The 27,284-nt window shown below is 48.6% G+C and overlaps 1 protein-coding gene across 3 annotated transcripts; it reads left to right on the top strand.

The window, feature by feature from the left end:
* Positions 1–239: 239 nt before the first annotated feature.
* On the top strand, positions 240–20,777 carry BCL6 (BCL6 transcription repressor). 3 transcript variants are annotated; one of them, XM_029615870.1, is made up of 10 exons: positions 240–341; positions 8,906–8,938; positions 9,442–9,613; positions 9,995–10,216; positions 10,973–11,956; positions 14,793–14,974; positions 16,493–16,660; positions 18,115–18,245; positions 18,604–18,741; positions 20,187–20,777. In XM_029615870.1, the coding sequence occupies exons 3-10, from the start codon at positions 9,453–9,455 to the stop codon at positions 20,328–20,330; spliced, it is 2,130 nt and encodes a 709-aa protein (XP_029471730.1). In that variant the 5' UTR covers positions 240–341; positions 8,906–8,938; positions 9,442–9,452; the 3' UTR covers positions 20,331–20,777. The 3 variants fall into 3 exon arrangements, with proteins under 3 accessions (XP_029471730.1, XP_029471732.1, XP_029471731.1); XM_029615871.1 differs by lacking the exon at positions 240–341 and adding an exon at positions 8,038–8,785; XM_029615872.1 differs by lacking the exon at positions 16,493–16,660.
* The last annotated feature ends 6,507 nt before the right edge of the window (positions 20,778–27,284 follow it).

Here is a 27,284-nt window from a genome sequence, read left to right as displayed (position 1 = left end):
ACCACGTGACCGCCGGGCCCGGACCGCACCAAGCGCGCGGGGGAGCCGGCCGCCGCCGCCCCCTCCCCCGCGCCCTCTCCGGGGCGAAAAGAAACGTTTTTTCGCCGCCGCCGGTTTCCCTGGGGGGGCGGCGGGCGGGTGGCGTGACGGGACCGACGCCCGGCGGGGCATGGGGGGTCCGGCAAGGGATTGGGGGCTGGGGGGCTGACGCGCGGTCCTCCCCCGCTCGGGGAAAATGGAAAGATCAGAAGCTCAAATTCCGAGAATTGAGCTCTGTTGATTCTTAGAACTGGGGTTCTTAGAAGTGGTGATGCAAGGATTTTCTAGGAAAGCCCTACCAGGTGATTTTTTTTCTTTTAATTCTTTTTTTTTTTCTTTGCCAATTGCCTGGCGCGAAGTTTCATAGCTTTTTTTTTTTTTTTTTTTTTTGCTCTATGTGTCTGTTTCCTAGCAGGTGTTAAATAATAAGAATAAAGCCCGGCGTTTCTGTGCAGTGGTGCTTGCGGGACTTGCAAGGGGGGTGTTTGCCATGATTCGCTGATTGGGGAGGGGGGTGGGGGGAAGGAAAGCGCTTAATTGTGTTTTGCTTTCTTGGAAGTCGCGTAAAGTGTCCGGGGCTGAGATCTGGGCTCTGTCCCGCGGGCAGCTGCCTCCTGCATGTCAGACAGATCCTGAGCGTGCTCGGCTTGGCTTCTTTGCTTTTTGCTCCGGGGAGGGGTGGATGGGCAGGAGGGAGATTTTTTTTCTCTTTCTCTTTTTTTTTTTTTTTAGCGGCTCCGCAGTCCGTCTAGGGGAACTGCACGCTCGCTCTTCAGCGATCGCGGCGCATTTTCCCTCCCGAGTCGGAGATCTCGAAGCTCGTGTTTGCTTTTATGAGAAGGGGGGTGCCGGCGAAACGGCTCGGACTGGGGAGGCGCTTTTGCTTCGCACCTGTATTATTCTTCCATGTATTTCTCTTGGGGGGGGGCGATCCGACTGTCTGCACAGAGCCCGGAGCGTGCGGCGTTGCAGGCGCGAGGCTTTGCAGACCCAGACAGCCGGATTGCAGGGGAGGGAGGGAGGGGGGGAAGCAGGGCTCTATTTTTAGCTTCAGAACGAGCGCTGGAGCGACGATCGCGCCTCCTTAGACAATAAAATGTGATTTGGGAAGCGGCCGTGGGAGCGATCGGTGGCCGAGACGGCGGCAGGGGGGGGGAGAGGCTGATAGAATCGGGTCCCGGAGCGCGCGGACTTTCCGTAACGTGAACGAAGGCGATGCTGATGTTCGCTGACAGTGTTGACATTCTGACTATTAAACTCTGTGGCTCTAACTTGATTTTGTTGCCTTGCAATACATTTTAGCTTCCTGATTTTGCACTGGGTTTTTCTCACAAGCAGAGTGGGTCAGGGGGAGACTTGATCTGAATGTTCAATTCTGTGGGGGTGGCGGGACTGTTGCAGGGAAAAAAACAAGGCGAGAAGAGTTTTGACACACTCCAGACAGAGCAGGCTGGCGGGGTGACCTAGTTTGAATGTACGCGCAGAAAGCGCCTGGAAACGAGGGTTAAACTTTGTACCTTTTGTGGTTTTGTTTTGTTTTATTTATTTTTTTCTTTCGCTTGTGATTGATTTGTAACACTACTCTCCCCTCCAAGCCAGATGAAATGCAGACACTTTTTTTTTCCGGGAATCGCTGATCTCCAGTGGCACAGACTGGGGGAACACCGATTGCCCAGAAAGTTAACCGGAGAGCCCGGGTTGGGGTTTTGGGGGGGGGGGGGGGGGGGGCGCAGGTTATTGTTGGGTCTTTTTAGATAGATAAATGTAGAAGCGGGATTTCCAGGGGCCGCCCGAGCTTTCACACTATTTACTAGTGGAGGGCTTGACGTGGTGCCAGGGGGTTCGTAAATCTCCAGTGCAAAGTTGAAGTTCAGCTGGCCCGGGGCCACACGCTATTCCTGGAGGTATCTGCGGGCTCATAGCCACTACGTCTGCTGGAGGGGGTGGGGGGGGGGGGGGCTGTGACAGTAAAACAAGTCGCCCGTCAGGCTAGGAACAGCTGTGGCCCACTTCATGCAGATGATCTTGTTGTCGAGATGACGCGGATCTATTTTTATGGAGTGCAAAGCGAGAAAAGGATTACAGTGGGGACCTGCGTGCTTCTATATGGAAGCAAAAATGTCTGTGCATGTAGCTGGAGATTATTATTATTATTATTATTATCAGCAGCAGCACAATGTATTCTGCACTGGGGAAGAGCTGCCAGAAGTTAGTATGCTGGGGGAGGGGCGGGACACTCCTCTGTCTGATGTCTGGAAGTTTTTTGTGTGTTGTGTGTGTTTTGTTTTTTTTTTTTTATTTTATTTTCATTGACCGTAGCTCCCTGAACGGCAGAAGTGTCGAAATAGTAATTATGACAGTCATTAAATGTGGGGGTTCTTATTTTTTTAATGGTTTATGCAGCTGTATCGCTTGCCATGGTGTTTATTATTATTAAAAAAAAATCATAATAAAGGTCCGAGAAAAAGGTACAATATTCTGAAAAGGGAGGGAGAGGGATTTCAGCCCGAAAGCTTCTTTGGAAACCTGTTTGTCCTTCCAGCTCGCCTTCTTGCCAGGATCGATTACAGAGGCCGGTGCCGCCGATGGGGCTCTGCTCGATCAGGTAGCCCCATCAGCCTGATTTATTGCAGACGTCTGGCCCTATAAATTTAGGGCAGGCTCCGTGTAACTTCACGGCTGCAGTCTTTCACTTTTTTTTATTTTTAGGATGTTCTCTTGCTCTACTGAGGTCTGTAGATGTGCAAAACGTGTTCGGGATGGTGTCAGGGGGAGCTAGAATGCCCCGGGACGTTCCATAGCCCCAGTTTTGACAGGAGGAGGGGAACAGGTTGGCTTTGATTTGTGACTCTGTGCCCAGGGCTCGGAGTCCCTTATTCTCGGCCAAGTCATGAAATACCATCCTCGCCGTATTTCTTGCCATGGGCAGAGCTGGGGCTGGATGTCATCTGTTGGCAGGTTTCCTCTCCTGTCGGTGTATCGGGACTACTCGGCACAAACAGGTCGTGTTGGAATAGTATGGAAAGCTCGTAAAAAAATGTTTCTCAGACGGGCTTTTTTTTTTTTTAAAGTGAAAAACAGGATATCATCAGTAAAAAATTATTGCTTCTTCACTCTCCAGCCAACATTCCACTTCCCTTGGCCAACGGGAGTCTCTTATTTGCCAAAATAAAGAAACGTTGCCATCTAGCGGTGAAATGTCGCAATTGTGTCTTCTGTTGACTTCTTCCAGTCAAGTCGGAATAGTTTCGGAATAATAAATGCAACCTAAAATACAGCAGGACGTGGGCAAAACTGGGACAGGGCCCCGGCTTCCCTGCAGAACGTGCAGCTGAAATGTTAGAATGCATTTTCCAAAAGATTCAGTGTTAGTGGGTTGCTTTCTTATGTAAATAAGTCTTCGTCCATCTCGAAAATCTGGACGTTTTATTTAAAAAAAAAAAGCTTTTTTTTCATCCGTCAGATGCGTGCTTTTAATTGTGCTGGCGAATCGTTTAGCCACCGAAATTTCGTTAATCGAGAAAATAGGGTTATTATTACCTTATGTCTTGCAACCCTAAGCTATCGTGTAAATGCTGTAATTACAAGTGCACGGGAGGGCTTGGCTAGAATAGCAGAGGACAAGTATGTAGCAGTTGTGCTCTCCTCCTTTAAATAACTCGATTATGCTTCTATACTGTTTAGATTGTATTCATGCCTGCGGTCAAGTACAGCGTTGCTAGGTGAAGCAAGTTCATATGAAGTGTCTTTCTCCTCAGGCAAGAGACCAATAATGTGTGCTGTAAATGCACAGCGCGCATCGGTTCTGGTCCGCCCGCGAGAAACTGCAATTCTAACAAAATTAGCCACTGCACTTTTTGAAAAACTTACATGGGAAAAAAAAAAACAAAACCTTAAAGTGCTTTTATTTACAAAGGCGCAGAACAAATATTGAAGCAGGGCTCGTGAGAAATGAGCAGCAAGGTCGTTCCCCCCCCCCCCCCACCCGTGTGTTGCAGTGTCTCGTGCTCGCCGGCAGGGGCGGGACGGAGCCCAAGCTCCGGTAGCACTAAATATTTTATTTCTAGAGGTGGAAAAGCCCCAAGGACTCCACTTGTCCCGCCTCCTCCACACTGCGAGTAACGTGCTTTACTAGTTTAGCAGTTTCCTTTGCCTACAAAGGAAATTTCCATTCATTTTATGTTGTTGTCTGTATAAGAGCTGACGAAATCCTGTGCAGCCAGAGTTTACCTATGGGATGCTGAGCGAGTGCAACGCTGGCCTCCAGTAGCACTATAATGTTCCATAGGGGGTCGCCTGTTTGAAACGTTCCATCAGATGACCTTTAAAGACATTTCATTTCCCCAGTTAGAAAGGGAAGGAGTTTTTAAAAAATTATTATTTCTCTGCGAGCAGTATTTGCTTGCTGGAGTTGGCAGGACTACTGTGTGCTGGGAACATCCATCCAGCGTGATGAATAACATTCTAAGAATATCCGGGGGTTAGAAACCTCTTTAGTTTTTCCCAATACAGTGAATTTAAGATAATGCAAGACCGAAAACTATAAAAAAAATTTTTAAAGTGCTTTAGTGGTGCTGGTCTGCATAACATCGCAGCAGTTTTGGTTCTTGTATGTTCTTACTTGATCTTATAGTTCTTTCATACGATCAGTGAGAATCTTGCTCTCGCCACACTTATGTAACGGCAAGTGCAGCCAGAGGAGATTGAGGAAAAAAAGTTGCCAGAGCTTTCCGCCCTTATGCGAGAAGAGTCGGAACCGGCTGGATGGACTCCTCTGCCAAAAGAAACCCGAAGAGGCTTTCCGCAACCTTCATAAGTTGTTGCAGCGCGCCATCTAGCGGCCGCAAACGCGACATTAAAGAAAAAAGTGCCGGCTGGATTCTCCCCCCCCTTCGGGAGCATTCTGGTTTCTGATCCCTTTTCCTTGCGATGCTGCATTAAGAGTTTGCACGTTACTGCCCCGTTACCGGAAGTCACCTCGGAGTAAACAAAGAAAACCCGGCCACTCTTCAGCGCAAGAGTTCAAACCATGGAAGACTTTACTGCATACAAGGAAAAATGATAGGTTACGCACGTGGAGCTGCGCCGCCCCCCCCCCCCCACCAAAAAAGGGGCCGAATTTATTCTGCAGTTCCGAAAAGAAAAGAGCAATTTCGCTATTACTAATGAGAAGCTTTTTGCTTTTGGATAATACCGAGAAAGGGCTTGGGCCCTCGCTTTCTGCACCCATGGTAGTGTTAAGCAGGAAAAAAAAAAACCAAAACAAAACCCAAACCCAATGATTATTGGCAAACAGGAAAAGGAATCCGGGTCTAGGAATGAGCAACGTTTGAGAAGTGAGGGTCGGGAGAGCCCTTGGATGTGAGATCTTGGGCTCGAGCACCGCCCCCCCTCCCAGAGCAGTCAGGGGGAATCCTTCCACCCGAGGAAGGGGTGAGGGTCGGGAGAGCCCTTGGATGTGAGATCTTGGGGCTCGAGCAACCCCCCAGAGCAGTCAGGGGGAATCCTTCCACCCGAGGGTCGGGAGAGCCTTTGGATGTGAGATCTTGGGGCTCGAGCAACCCCCCCAGAGCAGTCAGGGGGAATCCTTCCACCCGAGGGTCGGGAGAGCCCTTGGATGTGAGATCTTGGGGCTCGAGCAACCCCGCCAGAGCAGTCAGGGGGAATCCTTCCACCCGAGGGTCGGGAGAGCCCTTGGATGTGAGATCTTGGGGCTCGAGCAAACCCCCCCCCCCCCCACCAGAGCAGTCAGGGGGAATCCTTCCACCCGAGGGTCGGGAGAGCCCTTGGATGTGAGATCTTGGGCTCGAGCACCCCCCCCCTCCCAGAGCAGTAGGGGGAATCCTTCCACCCGAGGAAGGGGTGAGTCAGGGACTTCCCTTCTCTCCTGCCCCCGCCTCTCCCCTGCGCCCTGTGTATAGGAAGAGCAGCGCCTCTTCTCCCCAGTCGGTGGCAGGAACTGAGAAACCAGGCCATCTGATAGCGGGCAGCTGCTTTCTGAAAAAAAAAAAAAGAGGGCAGATCGTTGCATGCGAGGCGGCACTGGCTGGCTGCTTGTCTGGATGGGCCCTGTTTGATGTGGTGGTAGTTGCACTCCCCGCCCCCATCACTAAGGCTATTAAAACGTAGAAATAAACATATTTTTTTTTCCACTTTTGGAAGAAGCTCCTGACGTCATTCTGCATAGCAAGGGGCGTGCAGCTGATTTTGCTAAATTTGTGTGGTACCCAGCGAGGTGCAGCCCTTGTAACCTGCCTCCCTCCTCCTCTCTCATGCATTTGCTGAACCTCTGCTCTTTTCACCAGTGTTGGGGCAGCCGCTGGCGTTTTGACCTGTGCGAGGCCTTCTCCTCCCCCCCCCCCCCAGATCTGACCTGCCCCACACTTAGCATTCTTGGCCAGATGCTCAGGAGCGAGATGGGAAGAGCGGTTCCCACCTCCCCCCCCCCCCCCCCCCCCCCCCCGTCTCTTTATCTTACGCTGCATCCTGCAAAGCTCCCCTGCCTCTTTCAGCACTCGTCGGGGCAGTCCTGCACCCTTGGGGGACCTGATACGGGAGCCGAAGGGGCCCGGCGAGAGAGCCGGGGGGAGCCCGGGAGCCCGCGGCAGGGTTCCTGGAAAGTTAAGCTCCAGAGCGCGCGTCTTCTGCTGGTGTTTGAGGGCTTTTCTCTGAAACATGTCTGCGCTCAGCTGAATATTTCCCAGAATAACAGGGCTGTGGTGTTCCCCCCACCTCCTACTGTACTGCAGTAAAACGCACATGCGATGTCTATGCAAGGGGAATTTAAAAACAAACACACACACACAAAAAAAAAGGGCACTCACAGGGTATCTGTTGCACTTCATTCATGCCAGAGCCTGTGCGGGTTTAGGAAGGACAGAGCGAGAGTGGCAGAGGGCAGCTTCCCCCAAGTTGGGCCTTGTGTCATTTGGGAAAACCGGAGGTAGGACCGGATCTTCCGCAGGGAAAGGAGACCCTGGCTATTAAGGTGACCAAACCCTGCTCCAGCTTTCTCCATTGATGCTGGTGGGTTTGCATTTCACTTCATTATGTGGTTGAATTCAGGGGGAGGGAGGGGACGTTTTTTATTTGTAGGAATTATCCCTTCCTTAAACTTTAAAGATAGTCTCTCCTGTCTTGCATATTGTGCTTTCCGAAGAAAACGAGAGCTGGCTCACAAAAGCTTCATCGGGAAATGCGCTCTCGGTCCAGCAAAAGTTATCACCTTGTATTTATATTGATTTCCATGCATTCAACTGGCACCCGCGCTACGGTTCTTCAGAGCTGGAGAAATGGAAGCCAGCGTGCCAGGTGCCGGCCAGGAGGAGATCCACCGAGCGGGGCCAGCAAGGCCCTTGCTTCCGGGGGGGGGGGGGCTTTCTGATTTGGGCTGCAATTATTCAGTTCTGTGACTGCCGAAACTCCCCGGGGGGGACGGGGGGACGGACACCCGTCTCTCTCTCTCTTCCCACCTGTCGTGTCGGGGGCATCAGCTGTTAGGTGGGAAGGGCGGTGGCTGCGTGAGACGGTGGTACTGAGTACAGGAAACCCTCGCCCCCTCAGTCGGGAAGGCCAGAGATAAGTGGGCCGGGGGTGGGGGAGGGGTGGTGTATGGCATCCACCAGGAAACAAACTGGGCCCTATGGTCTGTGCTTCCTCCTCCTCTCTCTCTCTCTCTCTCCCCCCTGTGTTTGCTTGGCTCTTAACTTTTGTTTCTATAACTTAACATATGAGAATAAGCGATACTCACAGAGCACTGAACCTGGCATCCCACTGGCCCCCCTTCACAATATACGTCTTGGTTTTTTTTTTTCCCAATTCACATTTTAAAGCCTGAGCCCACTTTGCCTGTGGATGAAGCAGGTTTCCTGCCAGGCAGTTCAGGATAGCAGACGGCAGCTTCTCCAGCTCATGTAAAATGGCCAAAGCAGAATAAGCTTTGACTAGGCTGGAGTTTGGTGTGGGGGGGGGGGGGGGGGGGAGAGAGTGAGCGTCATATTCCTACCACCGCTGATGGTTTAAGTGTTGCACACTTTTTTTTAATGATTATGTTTACCCATGCCGGTGTGTACAGCTTAAACAGAGAGGGGCAGCTCTAATGAGGCCGCCTGGAGAGTGCTTGAGGCTGGCCGGACTGCGCAGAGCAGGCGTCCTACGGAAAAGACCTGAAGGCACTGTGCTGTTGGGAAACAGGGATTCAGTTTTTTTGAGTTTCGAGCTGGAAGCTGGAAACAGAACATTGCTAAGTGGTAACTTAACCCAGTCTGGGGCAGGCTGTGGACCCCAGTTGGTGTTTTTTGTTATGTGGGCAGCAGGTTTCACGCTGCCCACGTGATCCTAATCAGTCCGTGTGGACTGGCCGGGATGTTCGTCCTGTAACCAGCAATCACGGACAAGTGCCCAGTTCTTGCAGCTGGGTGAAGTCATGGGACCTGCATTACGACATGGAAGGCATTGCATTTGGGATGAACGAGCAGATGATAATTGGGAGAGAAGTCTTTTGTCAGCATGCGGGAAGTGCTTTTTTCTGAGAGGTTAAACAAGTGCAGGGATTTGTCCTGAGGAGGTGGAGCTGGTGCAGCGTAGACCTTGGCATATGCTCTTGGCTGGGAAAGTGGGTGAGGGCGTGTCCACATTCGTAGGTGTGCGGCACCTTTTTGCAAAAGCAAAATCTCTCCAAGCGGCTTTGGGAGTCATCTTAAGCGGCCTTAGAGCTGCTGCTTCTTACCTGGTGGTTTTCTTTCTAGTAAGTTCCAATTATTGCTCTCTGTGTGTGCGCGCACTGCTGTCATTAGCACTAAACAATCCTTTGTTTTCAGCCTATAAATATTAACGATCCTGTGCTTGTTTTTTTTGTGTTTTTAAGGTTTTGAAGAGACTTTGGGATTCTGAGTTTTGGGTAAGTAGTTGGGAGTTTTATGCTGTTTCAGTGTGGGACAGGAGGGACAAATGGTTGACTGAGCTAAGGGTTTCTCTCCATTGGCGCTGAATGGAGGACGGGCCCCTGACAGATCAGGCCCAGAGTGGGATGGGAGCTGGGGACTCCAGGGGCACGCGCCGGGCTCCTGCTTTTTTTTGCCAGCACTTGTTCTTTCAGCGTGATGAAGAGCCGCGCGAAAGTAACGATTCTCATTCCATCCCCGAGGATGGCCCAAGCTGCCTTGCCTCGCCATCCCGCTTCCCTCTTTCATAATGACACGTACTTCACTAAATCACCAGAAAAAAAGTGGAAGCTGTAACCCTGCTGTTCTACTGCGCTCTGTTCAGTTTGTTTCCTAAATCAATGCTGACTCAAAGAAGGAATTCCCCCCCCCCCCCCCCCCCCTCATCAGAGTAACCGTCTGAATATCCGTTGGCTAGATGCTTTGCAGCTCTCTTGATGACTGTGATCCTCCTGTTCAGGTACCGGCAGGATGGCTTCCTCTGCAGACAGCTGCATCCAGTTCACCCGCCACGCCAGTGATGTTCTCTTGAACCTGAACCGTCTTCGGAGCCGGGACATTCTCACGGATGTTATCATCGTGGCAAATCGAGAGCACTTTCGGGCTCACAAAACAGTCCTGATGGCCTGCAGGTAGGTGTGACACACGGGGTTATTCCAAGGATTTGCTGGATAATTACAAAGCGCGTGAGGTAGTAAGAGCTGAATAAGCCTAATTATAGCCGAGTCCTAGAAGGAACTGTGTGTATTTATGCCACGGTCTTGTTCTGCGAGGAGGACGGGCAGTAGAACTGCAACTCCCAGTAGGCATCGGGAAATTTTAAAAGTTGGCCAGAACCGCAGCATTGCGATTGGCTAACTGTGATCACATGGGTTTACCAGAAGGCTCTATCAAATGCACTGGTAGACTTCTTAGAAATGCTTCTTTCCATTTTAGCAAGCAGTAAGTGACGAGAGAGCGCTGTGTGCGGGCTTCAGTTTCATCTCTCCCCCCCCCCCCCCCTGTGTCCGCAGCGGCCTCTTCTACACTATCTTCACTGACCAGATGAAGTGCAACCTGAACGTTATCAATCTGGATCCCGAGATCAGTCCGGAAGGGTTCCGGATCCTGCTGGAATTCATGTACACGTCCCGCCTCAACCTTCGGGAGAGCAGCATTCTGGCGGTTATGAACGCAGCTCTCTACCTGCAGATGGAGCACGTTGTAGATACCTGCCGGAGGTTCCTCAAAGCCAGGTGAGCCGCATCTCTGCCCCTGGGAGGCCTTTCTGGAACCCTCTCTTAGTTTTTGGGGATGGGAACAGGTTGCTCAGCACTTCTGAATGGTGGCGAGGACCCTGGTCTGGACATTACTGGAGGGTACGTACGTGGCGAGATGGACGGCTTTGATTCTCTCTCTGCTGCCGTAGGTACCGGGATGCAGAATTTTTTTTTTTTTTGGCTGTCTATAATCACTGGCATCTGAAAGCTTTTTGGTGGCCTCTGGGAAGAGATGACTTGTCTCAATAGACCAGTATGGACATTACTATAACATTATCTCCGTAACTGGCAGAGAGGTCCTGGATTAAGTGGGAATGGGAATTGACTGATGCCCTCACTTCAGCTGGGTCCCTCCAGGTCAGGGTTGGGACCTGAGCAGTGCAGGGAAGCTTGCACTGCCAGCGCCAATATTGTACTTGTTTCCTGCAAGCAAACACAGCTTCCAAGTCCAGTGCCGTTGCTCCTGCGCCTTTCACGGAGGGGAAGGGCGAGCGAGTGGGACTGATTGGAAGGACTTGGCATTCTAATCCTGGAATCTGTGACTTTCTTTTTAGCAAGTTGTGGTATTATCCAGGGTGGCTTATCAAAAGACAGATGACAAATACCATCAAAGCAAAGCTGTCCGTGAACAAACATGTCTATTAAACCGTCCTTTCTTGCCGAATAATTGTATGACAGTTGTTTTGTATATTTGCCTCTTTTTTTTTTTTATTTTTAAAATTTTTTTTTCAGCGAAGAAATGGTGTCTGCTGCAAAACCCCCGCGAGAGGAATTCTTACCCGGAAGAGTGATGCTGCCTGCAGACGTCATGACATACAGGAATCGGGAAATGTCGGAGAACGGCATGCCCCTGCGCAACACGACGATTTGTGATGGAAGAAGCTTCGGGCCCGCCTTGTACAATAGCATGCCTGGATCACCCGCCACCTACCCCATGTACAGCCACATCCCGGTGCATGGCTTCCTCTTCCCAGACGAAGAGGCAAGAGAAGTGAGAATGCCCATGTCGGAAGTAGCCCGGGCCAGTCGGTACCAGAAAGAAAGCGTATTGCCCTGTGACAACATCAGGACGGTCCTCACGGATTACAGGAGGGCCGCCCCAGATCTCTCTCCCAACATGTGCCACCCCACCGTCTATTCTCCAAAAGAGCTTCCCCAGGAAAAGATGGCAAGCGACTCACACTGCAGCCTGGCTCCAGGTTCAAAATCTGCCACCCCGGCAGGTAAAAGTAACCCTTTCTTTCCCTGTGAAAAGGTAGGCAAAGAGGAGGAGAGGACCTCTTCGGAAGATGAGATAAGCCAACACTTTAAGCCAACCAACGCGCCGGCGAACCGCAAGGGGCTGGTCAGCCCTCAGAGTCCCCAGAAGTCAGACTGCCAGCCGAACTCCCCAACCGAGTCCAGCAGCAGCAAGAACGCCTGCATCGGTCAAGGATCCGGCTCGCCAACGGCCAAGAGCCCCACTGACCCCAAAGCCTGCAACTGGAAGAAGTACAAATTCATCGTGCTCAACTCCCTGAACCAGAGCGCGAAGGAAGGCAGCACCAGCCAGAATGAGATGGGGAATCTCTCCCCTCAGTCCTACATCTCCACGTCGGCTTGCCAACAGCCTATCGAGCCTGAAAACCTGAATGTCCAGAGCCCAACAAAGATGAGCGTCAGCAGTGAAGACTCCACGGTGCCCCAAGCCAGCAGGCTGAACAACATCGTCAACAGGTACTGAAAGAGGATTTCTAAAGTGACGCTTGCAATCGTGTTTTCTGCTCTGCTCTCCTTTTTTTTTTTTATACAGCATGGTATATGGTACCTTTACAAATTTTTAAAACAGTGGTGCAGAATATAATGGAATAACATTGGGTTTAAGTGAAGGCATGATTTGTTGGTTTACATCATTGTGTGATCTCCTGGATATCATACCGCAGGCTATTGTACAGGCAAGGGGCAAAGAGAGAGACCATGAAGGTGAGAGGGGTGGACTTAGAAGCTTGTGGGACTGTAGGACGTGTACAGTTGGAAAGCAGAGCCAGTGTAAGAGGGGATCATCATGACAGGAGAGGTAGGGAGGAGCGAGGTGATGTAAAACATTTAAAAATATAAGGGCACTGTAACTTGACCTTTAGCCAGCCTAAGGAACTGAGTTAAGAGGCGTGGGTGTATCTGGGGGGAAAATGGAAAACCAAGCGAACTGCAGAGTTTTGGAGGACCTGAAGAGTATGAAGAGAAGATAAGCCAGGAAGAAGAGTGTTAGAATAATTGAGCAAGGTGCAAAGAGTGCCTGAAATAGCAAGTGGCACCCATCAGAGAACATTAAATAGTTTGGTGCCCATTGCTTGTAAATGTGTGAGGGAAAGAAGGCAGACTGCTACTCTGAGAAGATTTAATGGAGAGAGACTTGGGAATGGGGCAGAGGGTAAGCATGTTGATAGGAAAGAAAGACAACCAAGAACACATCCAAGTGGCTACAACTATAAGACAGGGGAAGCAGAAAATGCTGAGAGAATGAAAGATGGAGACGAGGAGAGAAAGCTTGGTGTCGTCAGCAAACTAAGTGAATTGAGATCGGTATGATAAATAGGGGACCAAGCAGAAGGGTGACTCCTATTCATACTGGAGGAGGATGCGATGGAGTTCCATTTGCAGAAACAAAAAAGGGACCAGTAGAGAAGAAAACAGTGCACATCCTGAGACAATAGTGGAAGACAATAGAGAAGGATGGCGAAATCCATGGTGTTTAAACTTGGAAGAAAGATAGGGGAAAATAGGAAGAAGGTGCTTTAAGCAATAGTCCACCAAAAATGTCCTGATATATTTGGTGAACTAAAGCGGACTGACCCAGTCTAGTGCAAAAGAGGAAAATAAGAGTTGATGGTGAAGAGCTTGTCCAAGGACCTTGGAGAAGAATGGAAGTAGGAAAATACCAGCAATTCCCCGAGGACTGGGAATCCAAATAGTTATTTCCCCCCCCCCCCCCCCACCTCTCAGGATGGGACATAGGATAATGTTAGACTTGGGGGGGAGGCCAGAGGAAAGCAAGGCGTCTGAAAAAGGCGAGAACACAAGGAAGCAAGAAATTCAGGTTGGAGAGGGAAAGCGGGCAGGTAAGAGATCATCTGGAGCTATGGCGAGTTTACAGGCTAAAAGTAGATCTTGGATTTCTCAGTTGGAAGGAAAGAATGGTATTCTCACAGGAAGGCGTGGGACTATAATTAGATAACTGGGTGGGAGGAACTGATGAGCAGATGGTGTTCATTTTTGTCAATAAAAATCTGTGAAAGGGGTTTGTCGGTAAGCAGGCTGAAGAAGAATTACGGATGCTGAAGAGTGAACAAGCATTGCTGAAGGCCTGGGAGATGAGGTTAGAATGGAAAAGAACTGATTGGAAGACAGAATAGTCAGACTGAGGGTTGAATTTGTGGGGAAACAAGAGGTGGAGGGGACATAAGGTTGAAAATGAGGAAAGGTCAAAAGTGCATATCATTAGAAAGGGAAAGTAAAAATGCCTTGCAACTTATTTGGAAATATTATGGCTATCAAAGTTATAAAGGGGGTAGTCTGCTCATAGGATGATGAGGAAGACTGTGAACAAAATTCAGGCGTGGAGACACGGAACTGACAGAGCAAGATTCGGAGAGGACCCAATCAAGATCCTGGTCCATGGAGTTTGGTGTTCTTGTGGTGAACATGAAAGTTAGCTAGGATCCTAAACTTGGCTATAGAGTGGGACAGAGATATAAGGGGGTTTAAGGTTTGTTGTGTTCACAGTCTAGAGAGAACTCCACAAAGACGGTGTAGGAGGTCCTGATGTGCAGTATTGTTGGGGGGGAAGCTCTGTGGAGACCGCACCAATGCATTAATTCCAGATGTGCTACTGCGCCCCTGCAGGAGCTCCTCTTGAACACACTCCCTAAAGAGATTCGGTTAACTTTTTGTCCAAGAGGGAAAAGCCTTTTGGGATTATGAACGGAAATAAAATGGTCCTTGCCGTGGCCATATCATACATGGGGGGACCCTTGAAAATGCAGCTCCACAGTACGTGTAAGGTGGGAGTGAGATGCATTACAACAAATCACTGCAGGAGAAGGGATTTCTTTCCATACTGACAACGCTCTACGCTGGTAATTCACCAGAAAACGGAGATACTAGATGCTAAGAAATAAAAGATGGTTTCATATTGCTTTCTCTTGGCTCCGATAACAAAGATGCCTTACAAACTGTAAGACCTCCACTCTGTGCCCTCTACCTTTTTTTTTCCTTTTTCTGCGGAAGCTTGGGGAGCCATGTTTTTTGAGGGAATGGGGGGGGGGGGGGGGGGAGAATGAGCTCTAAGGCAACAGCCAATCAGAATGCAAGGATCTGTAGCATCCTGGTTCGGTTGATAGTGGACAAAAGTGCTGGGGAATGCATATTGTAAACTTTCTAAAACCTACCTTCATATTGCTGTAAGAGTATTTCTGTACACTCCTTGGCTGATACATCGCCTTGAACTGTAATATTTCACGGCTCGTGGGAATGGAAAGCCTCTAGCCTAATGCAGTCTGTTTCTTGTTCACAGGTCGCTGGATGAATCCTCTCGAAGCAGTGAGGGGCATTCCCCACTATATTTGCACACCCCCAAATACAGTTCCTGCGGGTCCCAGTCCCCGCCGCACTTCGAGCTATGTCCTCACACACCCGGCTCTACTTTCGGCGAGGAGATGGCCGAAACACAGTCGGATTATTCAGACTCCAGCTGCGGTAAGGCCTGGGCCTCTCCTTTTTTTTTTTTTATTTCTCTTTTGCTTCTTCCCCTGTAATGGTGAGAGGGCACACACTGCAACCAGAGGAAGCAACCATTTGTTCCGATATTACGTCCGATTCGTCCCGCTGGCCTTTGTCACGCGGGGGGCTGTCTTCCTCGCTCGGGCTACTGCACGGTACGGCATGATGAGAGGGAAGAGGTGGGCACGGAGTAGGGTGGCATACCACCCGGACGCATACGTTTTCCAGCCTCCGTAGAGACGCCTGCCTGCGATCTCCATCTTTCCTCTAATGTCAAGTTCCAGGCTGCTCTGCTGCTCTCCTCTCCTGTGGTGTTAATTGCCAATGTTCAGCTCTCTCCAAACCTTCAGTACTAAACATTAAACATAAACAATTGGATGGCCAAAACTGGGGGAGGTGTCTTAATAGTCCACTTTCAATGGACTCTCTTGGTGGGGGGGGGGGAGGGGGTTTGTAGTAACCTTTTGGTAAGATCATGCATAAGTTAGCCAGCAAATATGCAACATAAGTTGCACAAACTTTCAAAACAGATTTACCCGGGCAAATCTCCGCGCGGTCACAGTTCCACCCGCTGCGCGGTGCGCCTGTTTCAGCCGAGAGGTTTACGAGCAATGCTTCTTGGTAGGTGTGCAAGACCCAACACTCCCCAGACTCCACCCCCCTGGAACACCTACCGCCCGTGCGCTTAAAGCGCGCGCATGCTGCAGGTTCACGCGCATGTCAGTCACGCAGCTTTTTCTAAAGGGGCCATGGATGTGGGTTAAGTGCCGTTTTACCTGCAGAAGTGCCTTCTGAGAACGACCCGCCCTAAGCCTTGGATGTGCTGGGTGGCAGCCAAGCCGCCCTCGATAGCTCTGGTGGCCACTTCAGTTCCTTCTGACTGCCTAACTGTGCAACTGTCTTATGTTCATAAGATACATAAGGGAGTATAATATTAGCACATTTTATGTTTGTCAAGCTAGGAGAAATCTGAACAAGCATTGCATTTCCTAAGCGAGTGAAAGTGCAGTGCTTTCATATATTGGTGCCTTTCTCTCCTATACTAAGGGACCCAAAGTTTGTATAACCAGACTGCCATGTTCTGAAGATTATTGATGAATTTCTAGTACGGACTTTAACTTTCACACCGCTTCCTATATATTACCTGTTGTATTGTGTGACCAGCCCAGTGGTCCTTCCCTCCATGGCCTTTGCCACCCCCCCATCTCTCCCCAGATGGTCTGTGCAGGTGGCCTTTGCTGGCCTGAGAAGCACCCCTCCCCACCTCCGTGTCACTGGGTTGGGGGCGCTGCCACCCTAGCAGCGGCTGCCTCCCTCTCCCCGGGCCTCAGCACGCCGCGGCCTGACTTGGCTGGCAGGTCTGAACGCAGAGCTCCTGGGCTGTGGCACGGAGTGGCGTTGGCCCCAGCCGTGGGCTTTTTTTTTTTTTTTGCTCCCTTTTCGCTTTACTTCGGGACTCTCTCTCACTCCTCTGCCTTGTATTTCTTCCAACAGAGAATGGAACTTTTTTCTGCAATGAATGTGACTCCAGATTCTCTGAGGAAGGCTCGCTAAAGAGGCACACCCTCCAGATGCACAGCGATAAGCCCTACAAGTGCGATCGCTGCCAGGCCTCCTTCCGCTACAAGGGCAACCTAGCCAGCCACAAAACAGTCCACACAGGTAGGTTTCTTGGCCACATGTCAAGTAACAGGATGCACCAGGAGCACTTGGCTCGCTTCTGGTAGGGGGAGAGAGCCTGTAGGCCCTTCAGGTTGCCCTTGCACGGCAGCTCTGTAGCTTTCGCGCCTTCTGCCTCACTCGGCTACTGCCCCGTGGATGCAGAGTGTAAAGATCGGATCTGAGCTAATCTGCGTAGGGTAAAGCCAGTAGCGTCTCTTTCAGCATCTGGCACCGTCAGCACAAGGCTGAGCGCAACCCGGCACTGGAAGCGCAGGGATTTTATCCTTTTTTCCGGCGCCTCCAGAGAAACGCATCTGCGTCTTTTTCAGATTTTGGAAGAGTTCTAATCCCAGCTCTGCCATTGGAGGTCTGTGACCTTGGGCCAGTCACCTTCTCTCTGTCTCTGCCTCAGGAACCCGATAGAAAACTGGACATTTGGCTGAAATCTTTGATTTTCCCGTCAACTGATTTTGAAAAGAATTTAGTTTTGTGGGTTTAATTTTAATTTTTTTTTTTTTTTTAAAGCGTGATCTTTTTTTTTTATAGTAAACGATCAGTTTTAACACCATGCAGGCTGACAATCTGTACTTCACTTGTCACTCTGCGCCGTCGGGCAATAAAACCGAGTGTCGCTCTGTTCCAGTACTCCCCTGACTCTCTGCTTGCTATCAGGCTGATGCAGTTCCATCTCGTAAAAAGCGTGCGCACACATCCATCCACCTCTCCTCTGTGCTCCATGCAATAGGCCAATGAGCTGGCAGGCTAAAAGGGATGGGTAATTTGTGTGTCCCTGGCACTCTGCATCGGGTGCCCGGGAGATGTGGCTGTGTGGCCACAACAGCCTGGCCAGAGCTCCTTCCTCCCAGCCCCTGGCAGGGCTGTTCCCTATTTGGTCCTTTTCACTGACATGTGACGGTGAATGGACCAATCAGCAGTAAGTGAAGGAGTGAATAAATTAATAAGTGCCTGACACTTAATATTCATTTATTCACTCTTTCACTCGCTTGTTGCTGGCAGGGGGGGGGGGGGTCCAATTGGGCTCGACCTTGGTGATGCTGCTTTCTGTGGTTCCCCTTATGAGGGATCACAGAAAGTAGGTTTTTTTTTTTTTTTTTGTGAACCCTCGAGTGTGGTTGGCGCTAACACCAGCTCCCGGGCAGGCGTTTAAATTTGCCGCGTTAAAATGCGTGCCTTTGCCGCATGGCAGTTTTTGGTACTGAGGGGTAATAACTCTAATAGCCTTATCTACGTGTAATTTACACGTGACGAGCACTGGTTGGGACGTGCTGAACCCGGTATTGCATCGGACGTAAGTCTAGCCCGTCCGAAACACACCTCTGACCGCCCGTTTTTTTTTAATCTTCCAGATTCTCAAAGACTCGGGTGTGGCTCTTGAATCATTGATCTAGGAATTAAACTTTTTTTTTTTTTTTTCTTTCTCTTTTGGACTAAAGGAGAGAAGCCCTACCGGTGTAACATCTGTGGGGCTCAGTTCAACAGGCCTGCGAACCTGAAAACTCACACGAGGATCCATTCAGGGGAGAAGCCTTACAAGTGCGAGACATGTGGAGCGCGCTTCGTACAGGTAAAGGCTTGCCTTTGGTTGCAAGGTAAAAAAATAAAACTAAAAAAAAATAAAAGCATACTGTGCTCAAACAGTAAATAATGTGCACAGATTTACTCGGCACTCTTCATCCAAATATTATTCCAATGCATGGTGCAATCCAGCCCTTCAGTAAAGCACATGTGATTACCTCAAGGGTGCTTGGCTAGATTTAGATACCGCTCTTTAAAAAGGATTGCCAATATCTGGTCACCAGTGTGAGCTTTCTGCCTACGTAGTGCAGACAAAGGTGACTGTAAACCAAGAATCCCCGGAGTTCAGGGGTGTGTGTGTGTGTGTGTGTGTGCTCCTCCTCACCCATTTTCTCTCTCTTGCCCAGGTGGCCCACCTTCGTGCGCACGTGCTCATTCACACGGGGGAGAAGCCCTACCCGTGCGAGATCTGCGGGACACGCTTCAGACACCTGCAGACACTGAAGAGCCACCTCCGGATCCACACGGGAGAAAAACCTTATCACGTGAGTTTCCGCTCTTAAGATCCGGGCTAAAACAGCTCCTTGGGCCTTCAGCCTATGGGGAGCGAAGCTCCTCTGTTAAGTTCATGTTATTGGATCTCCAGGAGTTTGGCAAACTAAAAATGGATACATTCCAGCATTGAGATCCTCCTTTTAAATTTTTTCAATTTGTTACTCGTGGCTTCATCTGTTACTATCTTGGGTTTGTTTAATAGCGCTGTAGAAATAAAAGTAGTAACTGGTTATAGAAAGTAAGATGGGTCATTTTACAGTTTAAATTATTGGGCTGTTTTTTTTTTTGTCTGATCTCTCATGACTTTCTGAAATGTTTTAATGGACCACGTAGTACCGAGGGAGCCATTTTGTGTGCTAGTGATGTCACAGATGACCTCACTAACGCCCTGCAGCCTAAAGGTCATTGAAGCCGCGGGTTCTTATTTTAGTTGTTTTATGTTTTTATTACTCCATCTTGGTGACCTGTTTTCGGTTCGATGGCGGAAACGTGAGCAAAAAAAAAAAAAAAAAAAGCCAAAATAAAGCCGTGCTTTTCGTTGGTTTATGCCGGCGCGAGTCATGTCATTGATGGCTTCGCTAGCGAACGCAGTGGCTTTCACCGCGTGTGCCTGCACACTGCGTCTTGAAAATCCACAGCGGGCTAACGTTGCCGGTCCTTGCATGCCGCCCGTGATCGCAGCCCCTGCGCGCGGTCTTCAATTCGCCGCCGGCTTTTTTTAGAAAAAAGAAACCCACCTGGAAAGGTTTTGTGTGTCCCATGCACCTCTCTGCTGAGATAGTGGCGTGGAATTGCTTTGGTCACAAAAGGGAAGGCGGGAGGAGGTGCGAGCCCACGACTTTAACATTTAAATTAGGAGATGAGAAGACTATGGAGTCTGACATGCAAGTCTTACTTTGTGTGTGCCCTTGGCCAATCCTTAGTCTTTTTATGGTTTTTTTCCTTTGGAAGCAGTCATATAGATCAAAACTAGTAGCCAAACACGGCACCTCTGAGATGGCTGCATGTGTATTTCCAAGGGCATTTATAAACGAGGTGCTCGCTGGAGTAACATTCGCCGGTTGAAAAAACCGTGGTTAAAAATCATCCGTTGGCAGCTGTGGCGTGGGCGGGCCGTCAACTACATTACAAATAGGTGTTTCCTCTGGGCACGTTGAGGTTAGGGGAGTAGCCCACCCCCCCACACACATGGACTCCTTCAGCGTGCGTCCTCTACGGTTGCTAATTTTTTTAAAAAGGGGGGGAAACCGCGTGGGTCGTGCGCGTTGAGCGCGTGCACTAAAAGCCGCCGCACGGTTCGCAGCTTCGCGACCCATTTGAAAAATCGTCCCCCGATCCGATAACCAGACAGATGCAAATCATGTGGCCGATGCTAATGGGGTCTTTCCGTTTTTTCTCATTTTCTTTTCCCCTCTCTCTCTCTCTCTCTCTCTAGTGCGAGAAGTGTAACCTGCACTTCCGTCACAAAAGCCAGCTGCGGCTCCACCTCCGGCAGAAGCACGGCGCCATCACCAACACCAAGGTGCAGTACCGCGTGTCTGCCGCGGAGCTGCCGCCCGACATCCCCAAGACCTGCTGAGCACGGACTTCCTGGTGTGTGTTGTGATTTGGTTTTATGGCGGTTTTTTTTTTTTTTCCCCTCCCCTCCTGCTGCTTGATCAGCTCTGGCCAGGGATGGCCGGGACACTCCCGCCGCATCACATGGGAGGCGGTGGCCGCTGGCGAGAGGAGTGTTACCCAAAGCACGGACGAGAGCGGGCTGGGCCGGCTTTTTTGTCCCTGTAGTTCTGTGAAACCCGACCGGAGTCCATTATTGTACATAAGAGAAGTCCATGGGGAGGAGGGGGGAGGGGCGGGAGGGGGCAGAGTGTGTACGGAAAGCTTTGGACATCGGACCCCCCCCACAACAGCGCTTACTACGGAGAGGAAGAATTGTATTGTTGCACAGGAACTGACTTTTATCTCAAAAAAAAAAAAAAAAAAGAAAAGCAAAATGTGGAATCTTTGATTTTTATTTTTTTATAAAGAGAAAAAGAGATGATGAAAAAATAAAGAATGCTATATGATTCTGAGAGTGCTTTAACTTTTGTTTGAACCAAAGGCAAAGGAATATAGGGCAGAGTTGTAAATAGAAATTATATAAATATATATATATATAAATATAAATATATATAGATAATTATAGATATATTATGAACACAAAATTCTAAAAAAATAAGGATTGATTGTATCTGCAGGCAGACGCCAATCGGAGATTCTTTATTGTGAAAGAGCTCTTACAAAATATTTTAAGAGTATTTGATCCGTATAAGTAAGAAAATATTTTTGTCTATCTGCGTCTGTGTATTCGTAATTTTTTTTTTTTTTGTTTTGTTTTGTTTTTCATTTGCAAGTGGAGGTTTACAATTTACAGTGTGTATTAAAAAAACAAAACATTTAAGACAAACAAAAGCTACAGAAGGAAATATGTACTAGTTATTTCTAGTTTTAAGTTTGTATATATGTACAATACTCACGGTGCCTTGCTATGGAAATTCAGTCTGCTCTGAACAGGTACAGCCTGGCCCCAGGCATCCACTCAGCTCTATGGGAATGCTTCTGTCTGTTCTATGCTTCTGTTCCGCTCGTGTTCTCATTAATCGGGAGACAGGGTTTGGGCTGTGTCTGAACTGCATTAACACGTTGTAAAACTATAGCTGTACCAGAATAAAACGAGGAAAAGAAACCGCTCTCTCTTGCCAGGTGCTTTATTTTGGTAAATTCGCAACCTGTTCGCAGCGAGGGTTCAGTTGCACGTTTTTTGCAGTGCTAAAATGCAGAATAATGTGCTTGTTCTTGATGGTCAGTTTATTTATTTATTTTTCTAGGACTGCAATTGAATCTGATTAAGATTTGGGGGGGGGGGGGGGGGGGGGTTAGAGTTTCTGCTTGTAGTTCAGAAAATAGGATGAACACATTCAGGCCACTCTCGTTCCTGTGGCTTAACCCATGCTTTGTGTTCGGCATGCGATTTATAAATAGATGGTATTCTGGAGGCTCCCCTCGTGGATGCTGCTTGCACAAGGAAACCAGGTGCTCTTGAAAACTCACACACACAACCTCATCCTTGTATTTATTTTTTAAGATGACTTTAATACAAGGTATTGTAACTTCCAGTGTTTCTCCGTGACCAATACAGCAAGTAAAATGCTGCATTGCACGCAGAAACCGACAGAGAAGGAAGTCGCCTACTTATCAAATCCTCACTTTCTAACCTGCAGGGCTGAGATGCAGATTACAGGTTTGATCAGAAGATGCCAGCCCATGGTAGAGGCCAAGTTTTTTTTATATGGCACACAGCCAAGAGGATGGAAAGAGGCCCCATTTGTCTCCGCCGAGCACTAGAAAGCAACAGATGTTATAGGAAGAGAGTTAAGCTATGTGCTGCCGGTGACTGGAGAGGAGCCAGGAGCTCATCAGCCAGGGCCGGCTCAAGGCAATCTGATGCCTGAGGCGAGGGGCAGAGAGGGCGCTCACCCCCCACCCAGAAGCACGGTGCAGGGCAGGTTTAAACCACTGAGATAGCAAGGAGGTGGTGTCCCGTCCTCTCGATGGTGGGGAAGTGCACAGGCAGGGATGAGAGTTCCCGGATGGGGTGTGGCAGATAGGAGTGTCGGGGGATATTTCTAAGAAGCTGGCAATCCTGCCGCACTTCCCAGCATTGTGCACCCTGGGGAAGTGGGAGAGATGGATGACTGGTCAGGGTCTATGCATGGTGCACTCTCTCTCTCATGGCCAATGCAAAAGTATTAGGTGAACCTTACAGCCCTGCTCTGTCCCACCCCAAGCTCTCGCCACACACAATTAAAAACTATCCATGATAACAGATTTTTGCATGAAAAAAAAGACTTTCAAAGTACAGTCTTCTGATGTAAAAATATCATTTATAACAACATGGCACTGCTGTGATGCCAGTGAGGAGATGCTGCAAAAAAAGACACTTGAAGGCCATATGGTATTAGGCCTATTGTAAAAATGTGTTTGGTTTGGGCTGAGTCCTCAAGAAAGCCATGAATAAACTGAATTACAATTATAATACAGTAATCCTCCCTTACCAAAACTGCACTAACATCCAGCACTCAAAAAGTAAGAACCCTACCCATGAAAATGCAATAATTCAAATATTACACCTAGCCCTAAAAAACCCAATACATCCCCTATTAAGAAAACAGAACAATCCAGGTTGTTATAGATCCCTAAATAGAAATTACACAATAGCAGAATACAACCCTTCCATCACGCATTAGAACACAGACATTCACCAAATACAGAATAAAGTGACCATAAAGTAAAAATAGAAATATGCAGACAAACTGAATTGGAAATTGCAAAAATTCAGACCCTGCATGCAGAATAACAATGGAAAAACAGAAATATCACCATTCCTCATAAAACAAAATCAGGAAATATAAAACATCGGTCATAATAATAAACCATACTAATAAAAAAAAAAACAACATTTCAAGACAGCTGACAAACAGAATAACATTCTAAAATTAAATTCATATTAATTCATTAAATTTTAAAAGTTCCAAAAACCAATAAAATATGTCAAAACAACAGAAACATCAAATAACATTCAATAATAATTAAAATTAATAAGAATAAAAAAAAGTCCAGCTTTCCATAACTGGGAGCTTTGATTTCCAGTCAGCCTGAAATTGTCCTGGATTAGCAGGGGAAGGGGTGAGAACTACACACAACTTTATCCATTCTCTCTCATATACACACACTTTCTAACACATTTGCTCATTCTCACACAGAAGTTCACTCATATTCACATGTCCTCACACACTCACTCACATGGTCTTTCACATACAAACTTGCTCATAAACACACTCTTATAAGCTCACTCACATGCTTATTCTCACAGACACACACACGTGCTGACATGCAGAGTATCTCACATGCTCCCTTTTCCCTTCTCACTCATGCCTTCTGTTCCCTTTCACCCCCTTTTCTTTCCTTCTCTCCCTCTTCTCAAACACTCCTTACCTTCTCCCTTTGCTCCCCCTCTTCTCTCCACCCTTTACACTCAATCCTTTCCCTTCCATTCCCTCTCTCTCATACTCTCCCCACCCATTGCATCTCACTCACCTGCTCCCTCCCCTCCCTTACACCCCACCACACCAGGTCTCTTCTTTCTTCCTGCCCTGTGGGATGTGGGATCCCCGCAGGCACGTCAAAATCCAGCGCCGGCCCGGGATCTCCGCAGGCATGTCCAGCTGCTGCTGCCGTCGTCTCCTTCCCATGGGGGCCTGGGATCCCTGCGGGCGCGTCATAAATCTGTGCCGCCTCCGCTGCTACCTTCTTCGTGCGGGGGCTGGAACCCCTTGAGCACGTCATGAATCGATGTCGATGCCGTTGGTCGTCTTCTTCCTACTTGCAGGGGCCTAGGATCCCCTCAGTTACATCATAAATATGCACTGTCATTGCTGCTGACTGTGCCGTACCTCCGAGCTGCTGGTGCATTCTTTCTGCCTGCGGGTCTTTTGTATTTGAATACAGGGTAAGACAACTGCCGCAGAGGTGTTTTAGGGGACACTTTTTTTGCCGCTTTAAAATGTTGCCTGCTGAGGTGGTTGCCTCCTTCCTCACCCTCCCTAATGATAGAACCACCCCTGTCGTCATCGGTGACTGCATTTTCCATATCTCTGTAAGATGCAAGCAGCAATGGCTGAAAAACAAAAATTATTGTTGTGTTATCAATAAGCAGACAAAGTTTTTGAAAGATTTTTTATTTTTTTTTTGTTTTTGTATTGAAGAATTTAAAAAGTTTCTTAACCCCCCCCCCCCTCGTTTTCTAAGGTAGGTGTAATGATTACATTGATATCTCAAAATGTGAATGGTCTATGAACCATGTTTTGTTTTGTGTAGGAACACACCTTTTTGGCTCAAGTTTTTTTTACATTTAAAAAAAATATATAAATAAAAATATATAAAAAATAAAGGCAATGTATATGTATTTCACTTGTGCTTTCTCGTATTACACACAAAAGAATCCCCCTAAAACAAATTATTGGAGAAAAAAGAAAAAAAGCACTTGGGCTTTCAAGCAAACCATACCATAAATCTAATTTTGTATTTTAACTAAAATCAATGTATTTATTGCAAATACATTAAAACAATAACTTTTTTCCCAATATTTTTTACATAAAGCCAATCATATTTGTTAATCCCTTGTGATGATATATATTGCTTGTTATTTCATACAAACACCTTAACAACTTTCCAAAAACCATATCACCCTTAACCCAACTGTTAATAGCCCTCAACACTATTCTACTCCTAACCTCGATCTATCCCTGAAATACTTTGCATTTCTGATCATCTGATTTTAAGTGTTGTTGGTCTTTTATATCAGAAAACACCACACTATGTTAAATAACTTATATACGTATCCACATGATAATACTGTGTAACCCTTAAACAATACTATAGCTTGATGTATAAGTCACTATTTATAATCAACACTGCCACATGTAGATATCCAAAATACATTTGTTAATCCCTCATCCGTGGTGTAGTGTGTATATGTATGTATGTGTGTGTATGTATGTATATATATATATATATATATTCTTTTTATATTAACAGTTGCACCATTTTCCTGAACATACCCAGATCAGTCCAGACAAGTGGGTTTTGCATTCCTACCACTAGATGGAGGCAGAGAACAAAATCTTTCAGGCACTGCTACATAGCCGAGAGTGTCACCTGCAGTCCCTCAGTATTTGTCTGTCTCCAGCAGATGGAAGAGGTGCAAACCTGCAGGTCTGACTGAAAGTTGGTGTTTGGAGAAGAGACTTTGGGTCAGCTCCCCAAGGCGTTAGGTTCCTTTGTGGGCCATCCCAATGGGTGGTTGGAAATACCTGACTGCAGAGCACGCGGTGCTGGAGACCTTGATAGCCAGGGGACTGGCTCCCTCTTGGGCTCCTTAATCCCTTCTTGCCAGCTGCTGTCTTGGTAAAGGGAAGTACCCTTTTGTTTCCTCTGTTTTAAGACAGAGCAGGCAGTAGATGTGAGCCAGGAGATTTGGTCAGCGGCTGAGTGACTGGGGCGGTCGGACAGCAGGAGCTGTCTGGGTCGGCAAGAGGGGGAGGGGGAGGGGTGCTGCGTGTTGGTTTTTCCCCAGCGTGGAAACTTGCGCTGTGCGGCTAGAATTTCTTTCTTTGGCAAGTGTCACTCGGCTTGCCACAACTTCCTGTGTACCACTTGTGGTCACGCGGTGCCGGAGGGCTTCCCTTGTAGTGCGGCCTTCTTTGAGGCGGCGCAACCGCACTTGGCGGCTTGCAGGGCCTGCGGGCTCTGGTCGGCCCGACTTGATTCCTGCTTCCTCTGCACAGGGATCATCCACGTGGGGTGCAAAGGCCAGGAGGGCCTCCCATGACTTGGGGGCTGCACCGGTGGTACAGGGGGAGACCTCCCTTTCAGCTGGGCCTGTGGAGGATCGCAGCCAGGGGATTGCTACTGGCCGGTACTCCGGCGATTCTCCTCCTCCACTCTCTCCTGAGGTACAGGATGCTGAGGATGGCCAAGAGGAGATAGCAGACTCGAGGGGACAGTCTCCTCGCACAGGGGTCCAATGATCTAGAGGAGTTTTATCCAGAATTTTCCTTCTGTTACACAGAACCTTCCTGGCTAGGAAGGGTGCAGGAGTAAAAAGAACCAGGGAGCATCGGCTAGTCTCGCCCAAAAGACCTAGGATGGAAACGGCGGGTGGTTCTGGGGATTTACTTAAAGCGCCTGGGGTTGTGTCGTGCAGGTGCGGACGGAGACCCCAGGGTCCTGGATGACTCAGATGAGATGCTGGAGCCTGCGTCACCGCAGGGGGCGAACCCGGATGGGGATCCAGATGGGGGGTCAAATTCCTGAGCCTGTTTTAAACAAAGATGATCTGGATCTCGAAGAGAGTCCTGTGCCTGAGGGAGATGACCCTGGGGTGATCCAGCTGTTTAAGAAAGAGGAGCTGCACCCTCTCATTCCTCAGGTGTTGGAGGAATTGGGGGCTAAGTGGACTCAGGAAGGGTCAGTTAATGAAGATGTCAATCCAGTCCTGGTTGGACTGCGGGGTCCTCCTACTGCCTTTCCATTGCGTAAGAAGATACAGAAGCTGATCAGCCAAGAGTGGGATTTCCCAGAACTGGGCTTGAAGGTCGGTAGGGCTATGGCAAAGCTGTATCTTTGGATGGAGGAGCATTTGAATAGCCTGAATACGCCTATGGTGGATGCGGCAGTCTCAGTAGTGATAAAGAAGACCACGTTCCTGGTTGAGGGTTCGGCTGCGCTTAAGGATGGTCAGGACTGCAAGTTGGAGATTCAGATGAAGCACATGGTTGAGGTGTCGGCCTTAAGCCTTCAAGTCGCAGTGTGTACCAGCATGATGCTTGTGCTGAGTTCAGAAGGCTCAAGAGCAGGTGTCTATCGGGTCAACCAGCTCCGTTCAGTTGGCCTGGCTGGAGGCTGGTGTAGCCTATGTGGCTGATGCATTCTA

Source organism: Rhinatrema bivittatum, chromosome 9 (genome assembly GCF_901001135.1).
Source record: "Rhinatrema bivittatum chromosome 9, aRhiBiv1.1, whole genome shotgun sequence".
Taxonomy (NCBI): domain Eukaryota; kingdom Metazoa; phylum Chordata; class Amphibia; order Gymnophiona; family Rhinatrematidae; genus Rhinatrema; species Rhinatrema bivittatum.
The sequence above is the reverse complement of the archived record's forward strand: the minus strand, read 5'-3'. Positions and strand labels throughout refer to the sequence as shown.

Coding starts and splice junctions, on each gene's coding strand:
- BCL6 (XM_029615870.1), top strand. CDS start 9,453: ATGGCTTCCTCTGCAGACAGCTGCATCCAGTTCACCCGCCACGCCAGT. Junction 14,975..16,492: donor TTATTCAGACTCCAGCTGCG/GTAAGGCCTGGG, acceptor TTCTTCCAACAG/AGAATGGAACTTTTTTCTGC. Junction 16,661..18,114: donor CCACAAAACAGTCCACACAG/GTAGGTTTCTTG, acceptor TTTGGACTAAAG/GAGAGAAGCCCTACCGGTGT.